Source organism: Nematolebias whitei, chromosome 10 (assembly GCF_014905685.2).
Source record: "Nematolebias whitei isolate Nwh7 chromosome 10, NemWhi1, whole genome shotgun sequence".
NCBI lineage: Eukaryota > Metazoa > Chordata > Actinopteri > Cyprinodontiformes > Rivulidae > Nematolebias > Nematolebias whitei.
The window spans coordinates 9,272,013-9,285,684 of record NC_056507.1 but is presented as its reverse complement, the minus strand read 5'-3'; the positions used below and the strand labels follow the sequence as shown (position 1 = coordinate 9,285,684).

The 13,672-nt window shown below is 43.0% G+C and overlaps 1 protein-coding gene across 1 annotated transcript in view; it reads right to left on the bottom strand.

Moving 5' to 3' along the window:
* Positions 1–5,802: 5,802 nt before the first annotated feature.
* rbl2 (retinoblastoma-like 2 (p130)) overlaps positions 5,803–13,672 on the bottom strand; it is an 18,646-nt gene continuing 10,776 nt past the window's right edge. Inside the window, 13 exon segments of the mRNA XM_037682611.1 lie at positions 5,803–5,970; positions 6,638–6,811; positions 7,192–7,403; positions 8,292–8,391; positions 8,513–8,584; positions 9,678–9,854; positions 9,929–10,113; positions 10,181–10,423; positions 10,667–10,775; positions 10,884–11,042; positions 12,790–12,927; positions 13,143–13,246; positions 13,313–13,425. Coding sequence (XP_037538539.1) covers positions 5,803–5,970; positions 6,638–6,811; positions 7,192–7,403; positions 8,292–8,391; positions 8,513–8,584; positions 9,678–9,854; positions 9,929–10,113; positions 10,181–10,423; positions 10,667–10,775; positions 10,884–11,042; positions 12,790–12,927; positions 13,143–13,246; positions 13,313–13,425 — 1,954 coding nt within the window.

Genomic DNA, 13,672 nt, shown 5'->3' with positions numbered 1-13,672 from the left:
CTGATTAGATGTGAAGTGTCAGAACAGAAACAAACAAAAGAGCCAATGATTGTAGCAGAAGTAAGTTCCAACTCATCCATGGCAACAAGTAGGCCTAGATAATATTACTTGGTGATTACTGACTATTACTCAGACTTTCCTGAAATAGCCCTACTGTCAAGTAGTTCAACATGTGTCATTAGTCATACCAAATCTATTTTTGCTAGTCATGGCATAGTGCTGAGTGACAATGGTCCATGTTTTAAAAGCAAAGATTGGGAGATTTCTGCACAGGACTATGATTTTAAACATGTAACATCAAGTCCCTTGTAGACACAGTCCACGTGAAAGCTGAAAAAGGTGTCCATATTCTAAAACATCTGTAGAAAGCAGCTGATGGTCATGCAGATCCATATCTACCTTTAGTCAGCTAGAGCGTCACCACACATGCTGATCAGTTGATGAACAGAAAGCTGTGTGCTACAATACCAAGTTTCTCAAAGCAAAAGAAAAACGGTGAGGTCAAATGTAAGTTACATCAGAAAACAAGGCAAAAGTTTTTCTACGATTGAGCAGCTAGACAGCTTCCACCGTCATCACAGGATGACGTGGTCAGCACTGAAGACCTACAGGATGGAGAACCAAATGTATCATTCTAAAAGAGAGGTCGGTCCTCAATCATTCACTGTGAGAACAGAGGAAGGGCAGATTCTCAGAAATGATCGATGCAGTTTTAAAACTCCAGAACCTCCTGAACAACCCAGATGAGGTGTTGATAAAGCTAAACCTGTTACTGCACAACCTGTCGAGACTAAGGAACCTGTGCTGAGAAGATCTGCAAGAGTAACCAAAAAACCTGATAGACTGAATCTATGAATTAGTGTTTTTAAATGTGTGAAGTTCACTTTTAAATATATTGTGATGAAGGGATGTTTTTAAATAGCAGTTGTTAAATGATGTATATAATGTATATGATGGTTTAGATGATCTGGAGAATGTTATTTTATGGTTGCATAGTAAAAAATTCATGGTATACATGTTGTATTTCCACTGCAGGAGGATGTGATGATCAGGTGTGATTATGATAACCAGCAGGTGTCAGGTGTGCAGTCTGGCAGACAGGAAGTCATTAGGGAACCAGAAGTGGCACAACATGTGCAAGGGGAGAGTAAAATATTTGATAGATCATGAAGATCCAACTGGAGTCAGTTTGCTCATCAAAGACAAATACAGCTTCAAATTAAATAAAAAATTATATTCATTACTCAACACCAAATATAAAACGTGTCGTAACAAAAATGACTGTGAGGACAAACAGGATCAGTTTAAACATTTGATTTTACTGTGTGTAATAAACAAAATGTTAACAGGATGTAAATGAAAAAGGGGTTTAAAAATAAAGGCACTTCAATTCATCACATTTGTTCAGTAACTTCTCTTTTCTCCTTTGTACATACATTTACATTTTTCTCCTCTGGACAGTGAGGGATGAACACAAACTAAAACATCTCAAGTTTGTCAACCAGTTTGCTGCAGACAGCCAGAACTAGTTCTTCACAGGTAAAACGAGGAGCATCAGCCTAACAATTGATAGTTAGTGCCTTGATGGCCGCTTGCTATTCACAGAGGGCTGAGTGATACTAGCAATAAAACCATAAGAAGGGGACAGTTGAACACGGAGGATCCACCTGAGGGCCTGACTCAACCTTAGATTCATCTACCTGGGTTATTGAGCACGCTTCAGGACATTTTCATCCACTTTGGCCAGGATTGCCTCAAACTAGTTCGAGAGTGTGAGCAACTGGTAAGGAAGAGGGTGAACTATAGGAACCACTGTAGAACCACCGATGCAGACAAGAGCATGCAACTCAAATCTTCTGCCAGTGGGCACTGGGCAAGCAAGATCCTTCAGAAGGCACAGACCCAGCTGCTGAATGAACGAATGAGACTGATCAATTTTACTACTGAGGCCAACAAAGTCCATGCTCAATAATCCAGGTATACAGTCCAACAATTTTCAGTCATCTGCACAGTTTCTATTTTTTGTGCTGAAACGTTTCACCTTCCATCAGTTTCATCAGTTAAGGAAACACAACACAAAACTGATTCTTCCCCCAAACAGCTTACTCCAAAGTGGAACAAACCAGTTATGTTGGTGCTAAGATGGCCTCTTTGGCACGCCCCCTCCTCTGGTTCCGGCCCTCTTCCTCGTCGACAGTCTTGTCAAACTGGTTCAAAACCAACAAAGTCCATGCTCAATAATCCAGGTATACAAGCCAACAATTTTCAGTCAGGTCATCTGCACAGTTTTTTTTTGTGTGTGTGCTGAAACGTTTCACCTTCCATCCAGACGGCTTCATCAGTCAAGGAAACACACAACAAAACTGATTCTTCCCCCAAACAGCTTACTCCAAAGTGGAACAGACCAGTTACTACTGAGGTTTTAGAGGCCAAAGATCACATCTGACAAAAACTAACAGCACAACTAGATCAGACCACATTTCACAAGTGATGGTCTTCACAGAAAAAAACATGTCCAGTCCAAGACCTGACAACAAAAAAAAAGTTTAATTTACTGGTAACTCGTCAAGCCCTTCTCAATCCTAACAATAACACATTCAATAATAGACAACACACCGGTAAACAGTCACATGCCAGGGAGACAGAAAAGTAGGTGAAGAATTTGTCTGACAGACAGCTCACCCAGCCGGAGACAGAGATCCTTGCCAGGGGTCTGAACTTTGAGGTTGCATCAAGAAGAATTCCTCTGGTGGAGATGATCACAGCCACTGAGTCAGCCATCCACAACAGCACAGCATTTGAAGCAGAACAACTCAGAATCAAAGTTTCAGCCTGCCTCAGCAACATCAATCCACCACCTTCCATCATCAGTAGAGAGGAGAGGGATGCACTCACCACTCTCAGCAAGGACAAGAACTCTATCGTCTTCCCAGCAGATAAAAAAAGGTGCACAGTGATTTTGAACCAGAAAGACTATCATGAGAAAGTTATGACACTCCTTAGTGACTTAACCACTTATGAACCTCTGAAAAGAGATCCAGGAAGTGGTTACAAGAAAAAGTTAATAGATTGCCTGAAAATTTTGGAGCAGGACAAGGCTATTGACCGTATTCTGTACCACAGACTGTACCCAGGGGAGGCCACACCTAGTCTGTATGGTTTACCTAAAATCCACAAACAAGGTGTACCTTTAAGACCAATCATTAGCATGATTAACTCTGTCACTTACAATGTTTCCAAATATCTGGCGTCTGTACTCATCCCTTTAGTTGGCAGCTCAGAACACCACATACAGAACACCATGGACTTTGTGGACAAGGTGAGGGATGTCATCATGGAGACTGATGAAACAATGGTCTCTTTTGATGTCACATCACTCTTTACGTGCATTCCTGTTGATGATGCAGTAGAGGTGGTCAGTTTAAAATTAAAATCAGACACCACGCTGAGCAGCAGGACCACGCTTTCCACAGAACAACTGTGTCAACTCTTGAAACTGTGCCTGCAGTCAACCTACTTCACATATGGGGAGCAATATTATAGGCAGAAACATGGGTGTGCTATGGGGTCTCCAGTTTCTCCTATTGTTGCCAACCTGTACATGGAGGAGGTAGAAAAGAGAGCCTTGACGTCCTTTTCAGGGACACCACCAAGTCATTGGTTCAGGTATGTTGACGACACCTGGGTTAAAATCAAATCTCAGGAAGTCCAACATTTTACTGACCACATCAACTCTGTGGATAAATACATCAAGTTCACACGAGAAGATGTAAAAAATGGCAGGTTGGCTTTCTTGGACTGTGAGGTCTCAGTCTCTGATAGAGGACATTTGCAAACTGAGGTGTACCGCAAACCCACCCACACAGACCAGTATTTGTGATTTGACTCCCATCACCCTTTGGAGCACAAGTTAGGAGTCATCAGGACTCTGTATCACAGAGCAGACAGCATCCCCACTAGCTCGGGAGCCAGGCAGAAGGAGAAATCCCACACAAGACAGGCTCTAGAGCAATGTGGATATCCTAACTGGGCCTTCCTGAAAGCAGAGAAGAAACCCAAACAGGACTCCAGTCAGCCAACAGGTGAAAAGGAGGAACCCAGACCCAGACCAGTGGTCATTCCGTATGTTGAGGGAGTATCAGAGAAACTGAGACGTTTATTTTCTAAACATAACGTCCCAGTGGCTTTTAAACCCCAAAATACATTACGGCAAAGACTGGTTCATCCCAAAGATCCAGTCCCCCGGCACAAACAGAGCAACGTTGTGTATGCTGTTCAGTGTCAGGAGGGTGATCAGTCTTACATCAGAGAAACTAAACAGCCACTGTCAAAAGGATGGACCAATACAGAAGATCAACAACATCAGGCCAGGACTCTGCGGTCTACACTCATCTCCAGGCCAGCGGTCACTCTTTCAAGGATGAAGATGTTCACGTCCTGGACAGAGAGGAACGATGGTTTGAGAGAGGAGTAAAGGAGGCCATCTTTGTGAAAAGATCATTAAAGGGTGGAGGCCTCCGTGTCCAATCGTCACCTTCTTACAATGCTGTTACTGATAGCATCACTCAGCCCCCTGTGAATATCAAGCAGCCATCAGGGCACTAAGGATCAATTGTTAGGCTGCTGGTCCTGCTTCATCATGTGAACTAGTTCTGGATGTCACCTGCAAACTGGTTGATCCACTATGAGCAGGTGCTACTCATAAGACAGAGTTTATTGCAGCTCCTCAGACTGAAGAAGTCTTTTGGATAAAAGATGAAACGTTTCAACAAAGAAGAATCCGTCCAGAAGACCTGACTTTACTTTGTTAAATCTTTTCTACACGTAAACTGACTTTAAAAAAAAAAAACACAAAATGAACTCATAATTTTGATTTAAAAAACAAAAACAAAAAAAAATCAGCCAAGAAAAAGTATGGCTGATAAAACAAGTTTACATATGATTGACAAACACTCCTTGATAAAATCTTAAAGAGAATAAAACAACAAAAAACAACCTGCAGAAGAATCAGTTTCCTTCATTTTAAATCCTGAATTTTATATCACATAATTTAAACGAATATATTTTACTTTTAAACAAGCAACGTTTTCTGTGAATAAAATGCTCCTTCAGTGTTTGTGTGTATAGTGACGTGTAGATCTAACAAAATATTCATTCGTCTTTAAATTTGTCAAATGAAGTGTTTTTGTTTAATCTGTAATTTGTTCTTATATTCTAACTACATATTTTTCTAACAGGTTAGAAAACATTAAGGCAGCACGACGGGCGGGTTCAATCACCGGGTTGGACCAGGACTCGTTCCATGTGGAGCATGGTCTCCTCGTGGGTTTTCTCTGGTACTCGGGTTTCCTCCCACAGTCCAAAAACATGCATGTTAGGTTGCCTTCAAGCCCAGGAGGACCTTGTAAAAGATATCTGTGATCTCAGTGGGATTTGCCTAGTTAAAACAAAGGTTAGTAAAAAATAATAAATATTAAAATGTTGAATAAATCCCATAAAACACAATCAAGCTGCTGAAAAGGTTTCAGATCAGGAGGAAAAGTTTGTTGAATTTAAACCAAAACTGAGAAACTAAGCAAGTTTCAGATCAAATCTGAAGAGAAAGAAAAAAGTCACGCTTGGAAACTTGATCACATTTTTTTCATAAAACCTAAAATGTCGGTTTCATCCGTTGGATTTCTCAGAGGGAACAGAACCTCTGCTCTCAAACGGCAATGAGAAGAACCTGCAGAAACTCTTTGTCACCGACGGTCCCACAAGCGTTTCAAGTGTCAGCGACTGTTTGCCACCACGGCGACAGTGTCAGTGGGAGGAGCTGCGGTCCTTGGCAATGTCCTGCAGGCGGCGCAGCAGCGCGGTGTGGTTGTCGGGACAAAGTCGTTTGGGGGACGTCTCCTCGTCCAGAGGGATGCTGCGCTTCCTGGTGGGAGTCTCTCCTGTCCGGATCATGCTGTTGATCTCCTGGAGACGCTGTAGGGACACAGGATGGAGGACAGGGAACAGAGGGTAGAATAAGGATGACAAAAGGACAGAGGACCGAGAAAAAGAGATGGACGACAGAGGACATTGGACAAAAAATGGGGGCAGAGAATGGAAGATAAAGGCAAGGGACAAAGATTAGAGGATGGACAACAGAAAGCAAAAGACAAGAAGAAGGATAAATGACAGAAGTTGAGGACAGGAAAGAAGACAATTGACAGTAGACTCATGATGAAGACAGAGGACAAAGAACAGAGGATATAAATGAGAGGACAGAAGAAATTTTAAAGTAGAGGACCAAGAACAAAAGATGAAATCAAGGAACAAAGGACAGTAGTCAAAGATAAGATGACAGAAAACGAAGGATGAAGAATGAGGATGGAGAACAGAAGATGTTGCAAAAACAGAAGACAGGATTAAGACAGAAGATGCAGATAGAAGACACAGGATTAAGACAGAGAGCATAGAATAAAGACAGAAGAGACAGTGTGAAGACAGATGACACAGGATGGAGACAGAGGACACAGGGTGAAGACAGAAGTTCCTGGTTTATTTCTGATCTGTATGGGTTCCGTCTAGAAACACTACAATACCCATGAGCCTCAGCTGCTGGCAGTTACTATGGAAACAAACATGTTGTGTATCTGCTGAGTCTCACGTTGTGGGGGCTGCTGCAGATGTAGTAGGAAATCCTATTACGGGGGGCAGACGGCGAGGGGGCGGAGCCTGACTTGTGCGGGGAAATGTAGATGGAGTGTTTGCTGGACAGAAGCATTCGACGGGGGGAACCTGTCCTCTGGGTTGGGTAAGGACACAGAGGGTGGGACTCTACCTGCAGACACAAGACACACATGAGAACGTCACCTCCAAAGACCAAGAGAAGACGGACGTTAGGGACTGACTTGTTAATCAAAGAGGTTTAAAGGATCCTGATCAGGAAGTTTAAACAGATCTGGATCATCAGGTTTAAAAAGATCCAGATCAGGAGGTTTAGACAGATCTGGATCAGGTGGTTTAAAAATATCCTGATCAGGACGTTTAAATTGATCTGGATCAGGAGGGTTAAAAAGATTCAGATCAGGAGGTTTAAACAGCTCCAGATCAGGAGATTACTCTTCTTTGCAAACATATTATAAGTCTAACGGTAAAACCTTCCTCCGTGTCTCAGACGGACCCCTCCTGCCGTCTCAGGGCAGGAACCTGAGGACGTACCGCTGCAGACGGCGAGCTCGGCGAGTATCTCAGGGCAAACAGTCTCAACTGTTTGATGTAGACGTTGTTGTAGAAATGGATCAGGTCTCCTCGCTCCTCCTCAGCTGGGGAGGAAGGGGAGGAGCTCTTGGTGGGTGTGGAGGGGGCACTGCTGGGCCGGGGCGTCAGTAGGCTGCTGCTGGAGCAGACTGGAACCGGGCTGATGTTTCCACCTGCAAGGAGGAAGTCAAGAGTCCAACCAGTTTTAATCACTGAATGAAGGTGATTTTTAAAATTTATTTATAAAAATCAAAGGAGCTTTAGATTTTATTTTAACAGAAAGCAGGAAGTTAAATTAATCAAAATAAAACAAGAGTGGAGCAAATGGAGCAAAACTGGACCCGACGGGTATTCTCATCGACTTTACTAAAATGATGAAGCTTCTCTGCTTTGTCCGGTTGTTCAGAGTTGAAGTCAAAATGTTTGTGTTTATGGAAGCAGCCATGTTGTATTTTTGGAGCAGGAGACTGAGCTCTTTGTGGGGCTAGTCCGTCGATATAAAAGTCCCGCCTCCACAGCCTCCTTACTTACTAACAAGCTGTCAATCACTGTATGACCTGACACTTTTCTTTAGGAAAATGTTCTATTTGTTTACATGGAAGGGCGGGGCTTATTTTAAGCTCCGCCTTGGTGGCTTCAACTTCCAGCTTCTGGTCCAGTCTCTAGTTATAGCACTGGACGCCTCGATGAGTGTAATACGAACAAGTTCAACAGAGTCAGGTGTTTTTCTGCCAGAATCAGAGAACAAGTTTTAACTCTTATTACAAATTACCCGAAACTCTTAACAGTTAAGCCTTTGTTACCATGGCGATCTAGCCACGCTAAAACAAATCTTGAAAAATCTAAAAACAGCTAAAAAAAAGAGAGGAATCTCGCTTGACAATACATATACCCTTCTGAAGACAAACAGATCAACACAAATAAAAACGGCTGTTTTTTAGTCATCTGTCCAACAAGAGAAGAAGAACTTTTAAATACATTTAAAAGTTGCAAATAGAAATACAGCGACTTGATGTTGAGACAAAAAGACAAGAGAAAAGCCCAAGCAGGCGGGTCCTGACCTGGATCCTGGCTGCCATCAGCTGAGGAGCTCAGTTTGTTGGGATCGTTGGTGGTGGGAGGAAGCCTCCTTCTCCCGGAGATCAGCACACTCCTGTAGACCTAAATCACACACACATACACACTTTAGCATGTTCAGAAGAAGAGCAGCACCTCACAGGTCTTCATGATGAATCTGAGTAAAAACAGCTTCCTGACACATGTGTGCATGTGTGTGTCTTACGTTGCTGGTGGCCTGAGGCTGAGTGCGGTAACACTTCATGATGTTCTGGAAGGACCTGTCCACTTTGGTGACCTGACAGAAACAAATAAAATCATTATTTGTTGATTTGTTCAGAGGTTTAATGCAGTTTATTCAGATTTATTTTAGCCAGTATTAGTGACTGCTGGAGATTCCCAAAGGAGTCTCCTGAATGTCTCCAAACCTTCCCAGGGTTTTTAGTTTTTTCTTAAGACAGAGTTCTCCCGCTTGAATTTTTGAACGTTAAAAAAAAAAAGTTGCAGTTTAATCCCTTTTCAATTTAGTCTCCATAATTTGTAGAGCTCTAAATCTGTATTTGACTCCTGCATGAGCTCTCCTCTGACGGAACACACCCGAGGCTTCAGCCATGAATATCCAGGTCTAACCACCACCCTGATAATAAATAATATTCATTAAAAACTGGTCCAAATCTTCCTGTCTTCATTCCTTAAGTTAACTCAGGCAGATCTGCAAAGATGGGGACAAATCAAAAAGACGTGGGCAGTGATGGACAACAAAATAACGTGCACGGACAAAAAAAGTTTTGCAAGACGTGGACATGAAAACAGGCCAGGGTTTTTAAAAAATGGCCGCACGAGTTGCTTGTCGCAAATAGAAGACGATGCAATGGGAAAAAAAAGTTTCTCAAATGAGAGTAAATTTTGATTAAATTGATGCATCATGAAGTCACTTTTTGACTAAATTGGGACAAAAACTAATAAAAAAAACAATTTGCAGGAATGTCTCAATTTGCAGTTATGTATGCAAAGTTTCAATAACAAATAAAAATTCATATTTTTTTTCCACAACTTAGTGTCTTCAACAGATGCGACTCAGTGAGTTTCAGGTGTTAATATAATAAAGTTTGGTTGTTGTATTTTTGGACACATTCAAAACATTTTGTGAGACTCTTTAATTAAATCCATTCAGTAAGAAAGTACTGGGCTGTAGGTTTGTAGCATGAAGATGCGCTCCCCTGACTTTGAACTCTGACACTTAGGTTGTCTATCAGATTCACTGTCCCGTGTAAAAACAAACTTAAAAAAAAAGAAAAAAGTATTTTGTACAGATTATATTAGATTTTCTTAATGCTTCATAACAATGAAGGATCTCTTCATGAGAAGGGGCTCAAGTGTGTGAACAGAACCTTTGTCATGAGGTAAACGGCACACATGAGCAGCTGGTCCAGGTGGCGGTCCTTCATCATGTCGGAACAGTGGACCAGAGAATATTCGAAACACGTCCAGATCTTCCTCCTCAGATCTGATGAGATGTCTAATTTGGAGCAGAGATCTCTGAGACGGACGCTGGCCAGATGGTACACCTGAGAGAGGACATGTGACATCATCAGGATCCACTCAGGTGATGGGCGTCACTGTGAACAGGTGAGACACTGACCTTCCTGAAGAACAGAGACAGGGGGCCTTTCCTCAGCGGGCTGCTGGATGCTTTAGGAGGTGGTTTGCTGACAGGTGATTGGATTGTAAGGGTGCCGGTCAACGTCTGCGCAGTGAGTGGCTGCAGCGTGGCTGTACCCACCTGCACCGGAATGAACGTGAAGCCTCGGATCTCATTCGGTATCCCTGCAGAGAGATGAGAGGTCAGTGCTGGGATGTTCTTTACCTGTCGGGGTTAAACTCAGTGTCTCACCTTGCACAGGTATGGGCAGCGTCTGCCAGTTGTTGGCAGTGACCGTAGCGGTCGCCACCACCGTCTGCCCAGCAGGGATTGCAGCAACAAGACCTGGTGGGCCGGTCTTTGTCACTATGATCGGGGAGGAACTGGCGGTGCTGGTCTCACCCTCTACTGGCTCCACAAACAGACGGCGACGAAACCCACCTGTGGGGGGCGAGCTGTACCTGTCCTGCAGGGTGGTGGGGGAGGGGGACACACCTGTCAAGGGAGGAGGGGGGGGCAAATGTAATTCAAAAACACTAATGTTTGATGGATAAACAAAAACTTGAAACTTGATTGGGTGGATGGATGGATGATAGATGGATAGATGATGATGAAATGGATGGATGATGGATGGATAGATGATGATGAAATGGATGGATGATGGATGGATGGATGACAATGGATGGATAATGGATGGATGATGGCTGATGGATGAATGATGGATGGATGATTTGTCACCTTTGGCGGTTCTGTTGGTGTTGAGGTCCACTCCGTGGTTTATTGGTGTTGTGGGAACGCCGCTCGTTTTGCTCTCATCGTTCTGTTCCAGATACTGAGGAGGCATCACCTGAAGCACACCCAGAACCAGAACCAGAACTTAACTGAAGCTCAGAACAACCCAAAGTACTCACCAGAACCCAACCAGAATAGAAACTTGTGTCTTTTTGGTACCGACCTCCTGGCAGGACGGGACTTTGACAGATTGGAGACTCTGCCACAGCGGTGAGTCGCTGGTCCAAGCCAGACTCTCCAGAACCTGCTCCTCCACCTGGTTCAGGTGCTTCACTACCTCCCGGAACAGGCCCTGCTCCGACCGGATCAGAACCTCGATCACCTGCACACAAACACAATCACATACGAGTATTAAAAACAGAAGCAAATCTTTATGAACAGCTGTTATAACAGCTGTTTTTGTATTTAAACTGGTCTTTGCCTGCTGCCATGATGGGGGGGGGGGGGGGGGATCATGTAACTGCCTCAGTGTTGTCTGACCACAACTCCTCACTCTGCCAACTCTACTCACCATTTATGAAGTTGTTTTTAATTATTTCTACCATTAACACACATTTTTATAAACCTTTCTTCCTGTAGAAACCACTCCTGGACCAGAGAAACTTCAAATGGATCCTAAAAACTACACTTGGACCACAGAAACTACACATGGACCATAGAAACTACAACTGAACCAGAGAAACCACCTGGTACTGTACTATGGACATTACATACTGACACTGTGGTCAAGAAAGCCTGAAGACTCTACGTCCTAAGAAGATTAAGGAAGTTGACGTAAGGAATTTTGGTACAAACACCAGCATCCTCACAAACTTCCATACAAGCATCGAGAGACTGTTGACAGGCTGGACCACAGGGTGGTATGGGAACTGTACCAGTCAGAGCCAAAAAGCACTAGAGGGTGGTGCAAACAGCAGAGGACATTACTGGTACCAGTCTCCACACCATCCAGGACATCTACCTCAACCGGTATTTGCGTAAAGCACGCAGCATCATTAAGAACCACACCCACTCAGCACAAGGACTTTTCCGCCTGCTACCCTCTGACAGAGGGGAGCACACGAGTCTGCCATTGCGCACGAAAAGACTCAAAGACAGTTATTACCCACAAGCTGTCTCGATCACTGAACTCTTGACAATAACACAGTTATTGATAATAACATTGCACTAAGCCACATCTGGGACACCTAATATGTTTATTGCTGCTGCATTATGTGGCTGTATCATGCATGTCACTACTTTACCATCATAATTCAATTAATCTCAGTGTTACTACCTGTGCTATAACGTGTCACACAACATGTGCAGTATATATGTTAGTTATGTGCAATATATATCATGTGTATTTTAGTGAAATACTTATCTATACTAATTAATCCTACTTGCACCATTATATTCTACCATGCGCTTACTATATTTATTTTGTAATTTGTAAATATTACATTTCTTTTTTACTTTTTGGTACTTTATTTTGTACTTTTACTGCATGCTTTAGTATTTCTTGTTCTTACAGCGAGTCCAAACGGTTCTTCTCGTCCTGAACATTTCATTGCATTGTTGACTTTGTGTTAACCTGCATGTGACAAATAAACAAGCATAAAGAATCTACACCTGGACCAGTTATTATGTGTTTGTGTCTCTTTCCTGTCCTCTCTAACCCCAGGCAGTTGAGGCAGATGGTTGTCCATCATGAGCCTGGTTCTGGATCTGCTGGAGGTTTCTTCTCGTTAAAAGCGAGTTTTTCCTTTCCACTGTCACCAATGTACTGCTCAGGATGGGAGAGCGAGACAAAGTGAAGATTCAACACAATCAGCTGCTTCCTTAGATAACTTTGCCTCTATCTTTTATAAAACATGTGAATGTTTTAGTGTATTGAGATATTTTTTGTGAACTGTCGTTGTATAAAAAACAGAATAAGAAACATTTGCCTTTTGAATAAAAATTCCTGTCAGTGGAACTGATTTGTGCCTAAATTTCCCTCATAAATTGGTCAATAATTGAGATTTTCAGCCGTTTCCTTCGGTCAGACTCACAGCAACAGCTTGTGAATGTGAGCAGGTTGCTGGTACCTTATAGAAGTGATAAGCAGGGAGCTGGAAGGTGTTGATGATGTTGGGGAAGTCTCCTGGAGGTCTGTAGGAGAAGGTGACGATTTCCAGGCAGCAGGCCAGCAGGGAGCGGTGGAAGACGTCCTGCTCCAGAATACACTGAGGAACAAACACAAGTTCTCACTCCGGTTGAAGAAAACTGCTGCTCTATTAAAGATTTCCTCACTGGCTGTTTTACAAACTATTGGCCCAGAGTTTTGTCTGTCAGGTAATTAGCTGCAGCTTCTACAGAATACTCTCCATTTGTGTTAAGTCCCCATCTCATCGCTGTTGTTGGACCGAGCCTAAAACATGACGTCAGGAAGAGGACTCACGGACAGGTCAGCATCTCCCAGGATCATCTTCTCTCTTTCTATGATGGACTCCAGGATCCTGTAGTAGAGCGCCTCTGCCAGGTGGAAGTACTTCACCGCCATTTCTGCAGGGACAAATTTATTAACAAACACAGGGGAGGCAGATCAGCTGTTTACTGAAGACGGGTCACCTTTGTCCATCCCCCTGCTTTCTGCATCGCTGTCCTCATAATGCCGAGTGAAAACGTCAAACATGTCTTTCAGGCGCTGACTGATGACATCACTGGGATCTCTGGAACAGCCCCTGGAAGAAAGCATTCAGGAAGACAACTCATCTCATGACACCAGAAGTTAACAAGAATTAATCAGATGCCAAGAAATAATATTTAAACACGTCTTAAGATATCGTTTACACTATTCCCTTTTTGTTTCTTCTGTACGTTCTTTTGGTATCCAACTACTCCTGCAGATTTTCTGCTATTTTAGTCAATCATACATCAAAACCCAAAAAAGTTCAATCTGGTCCTCTGGACATTCAAAAAAACAAAAAA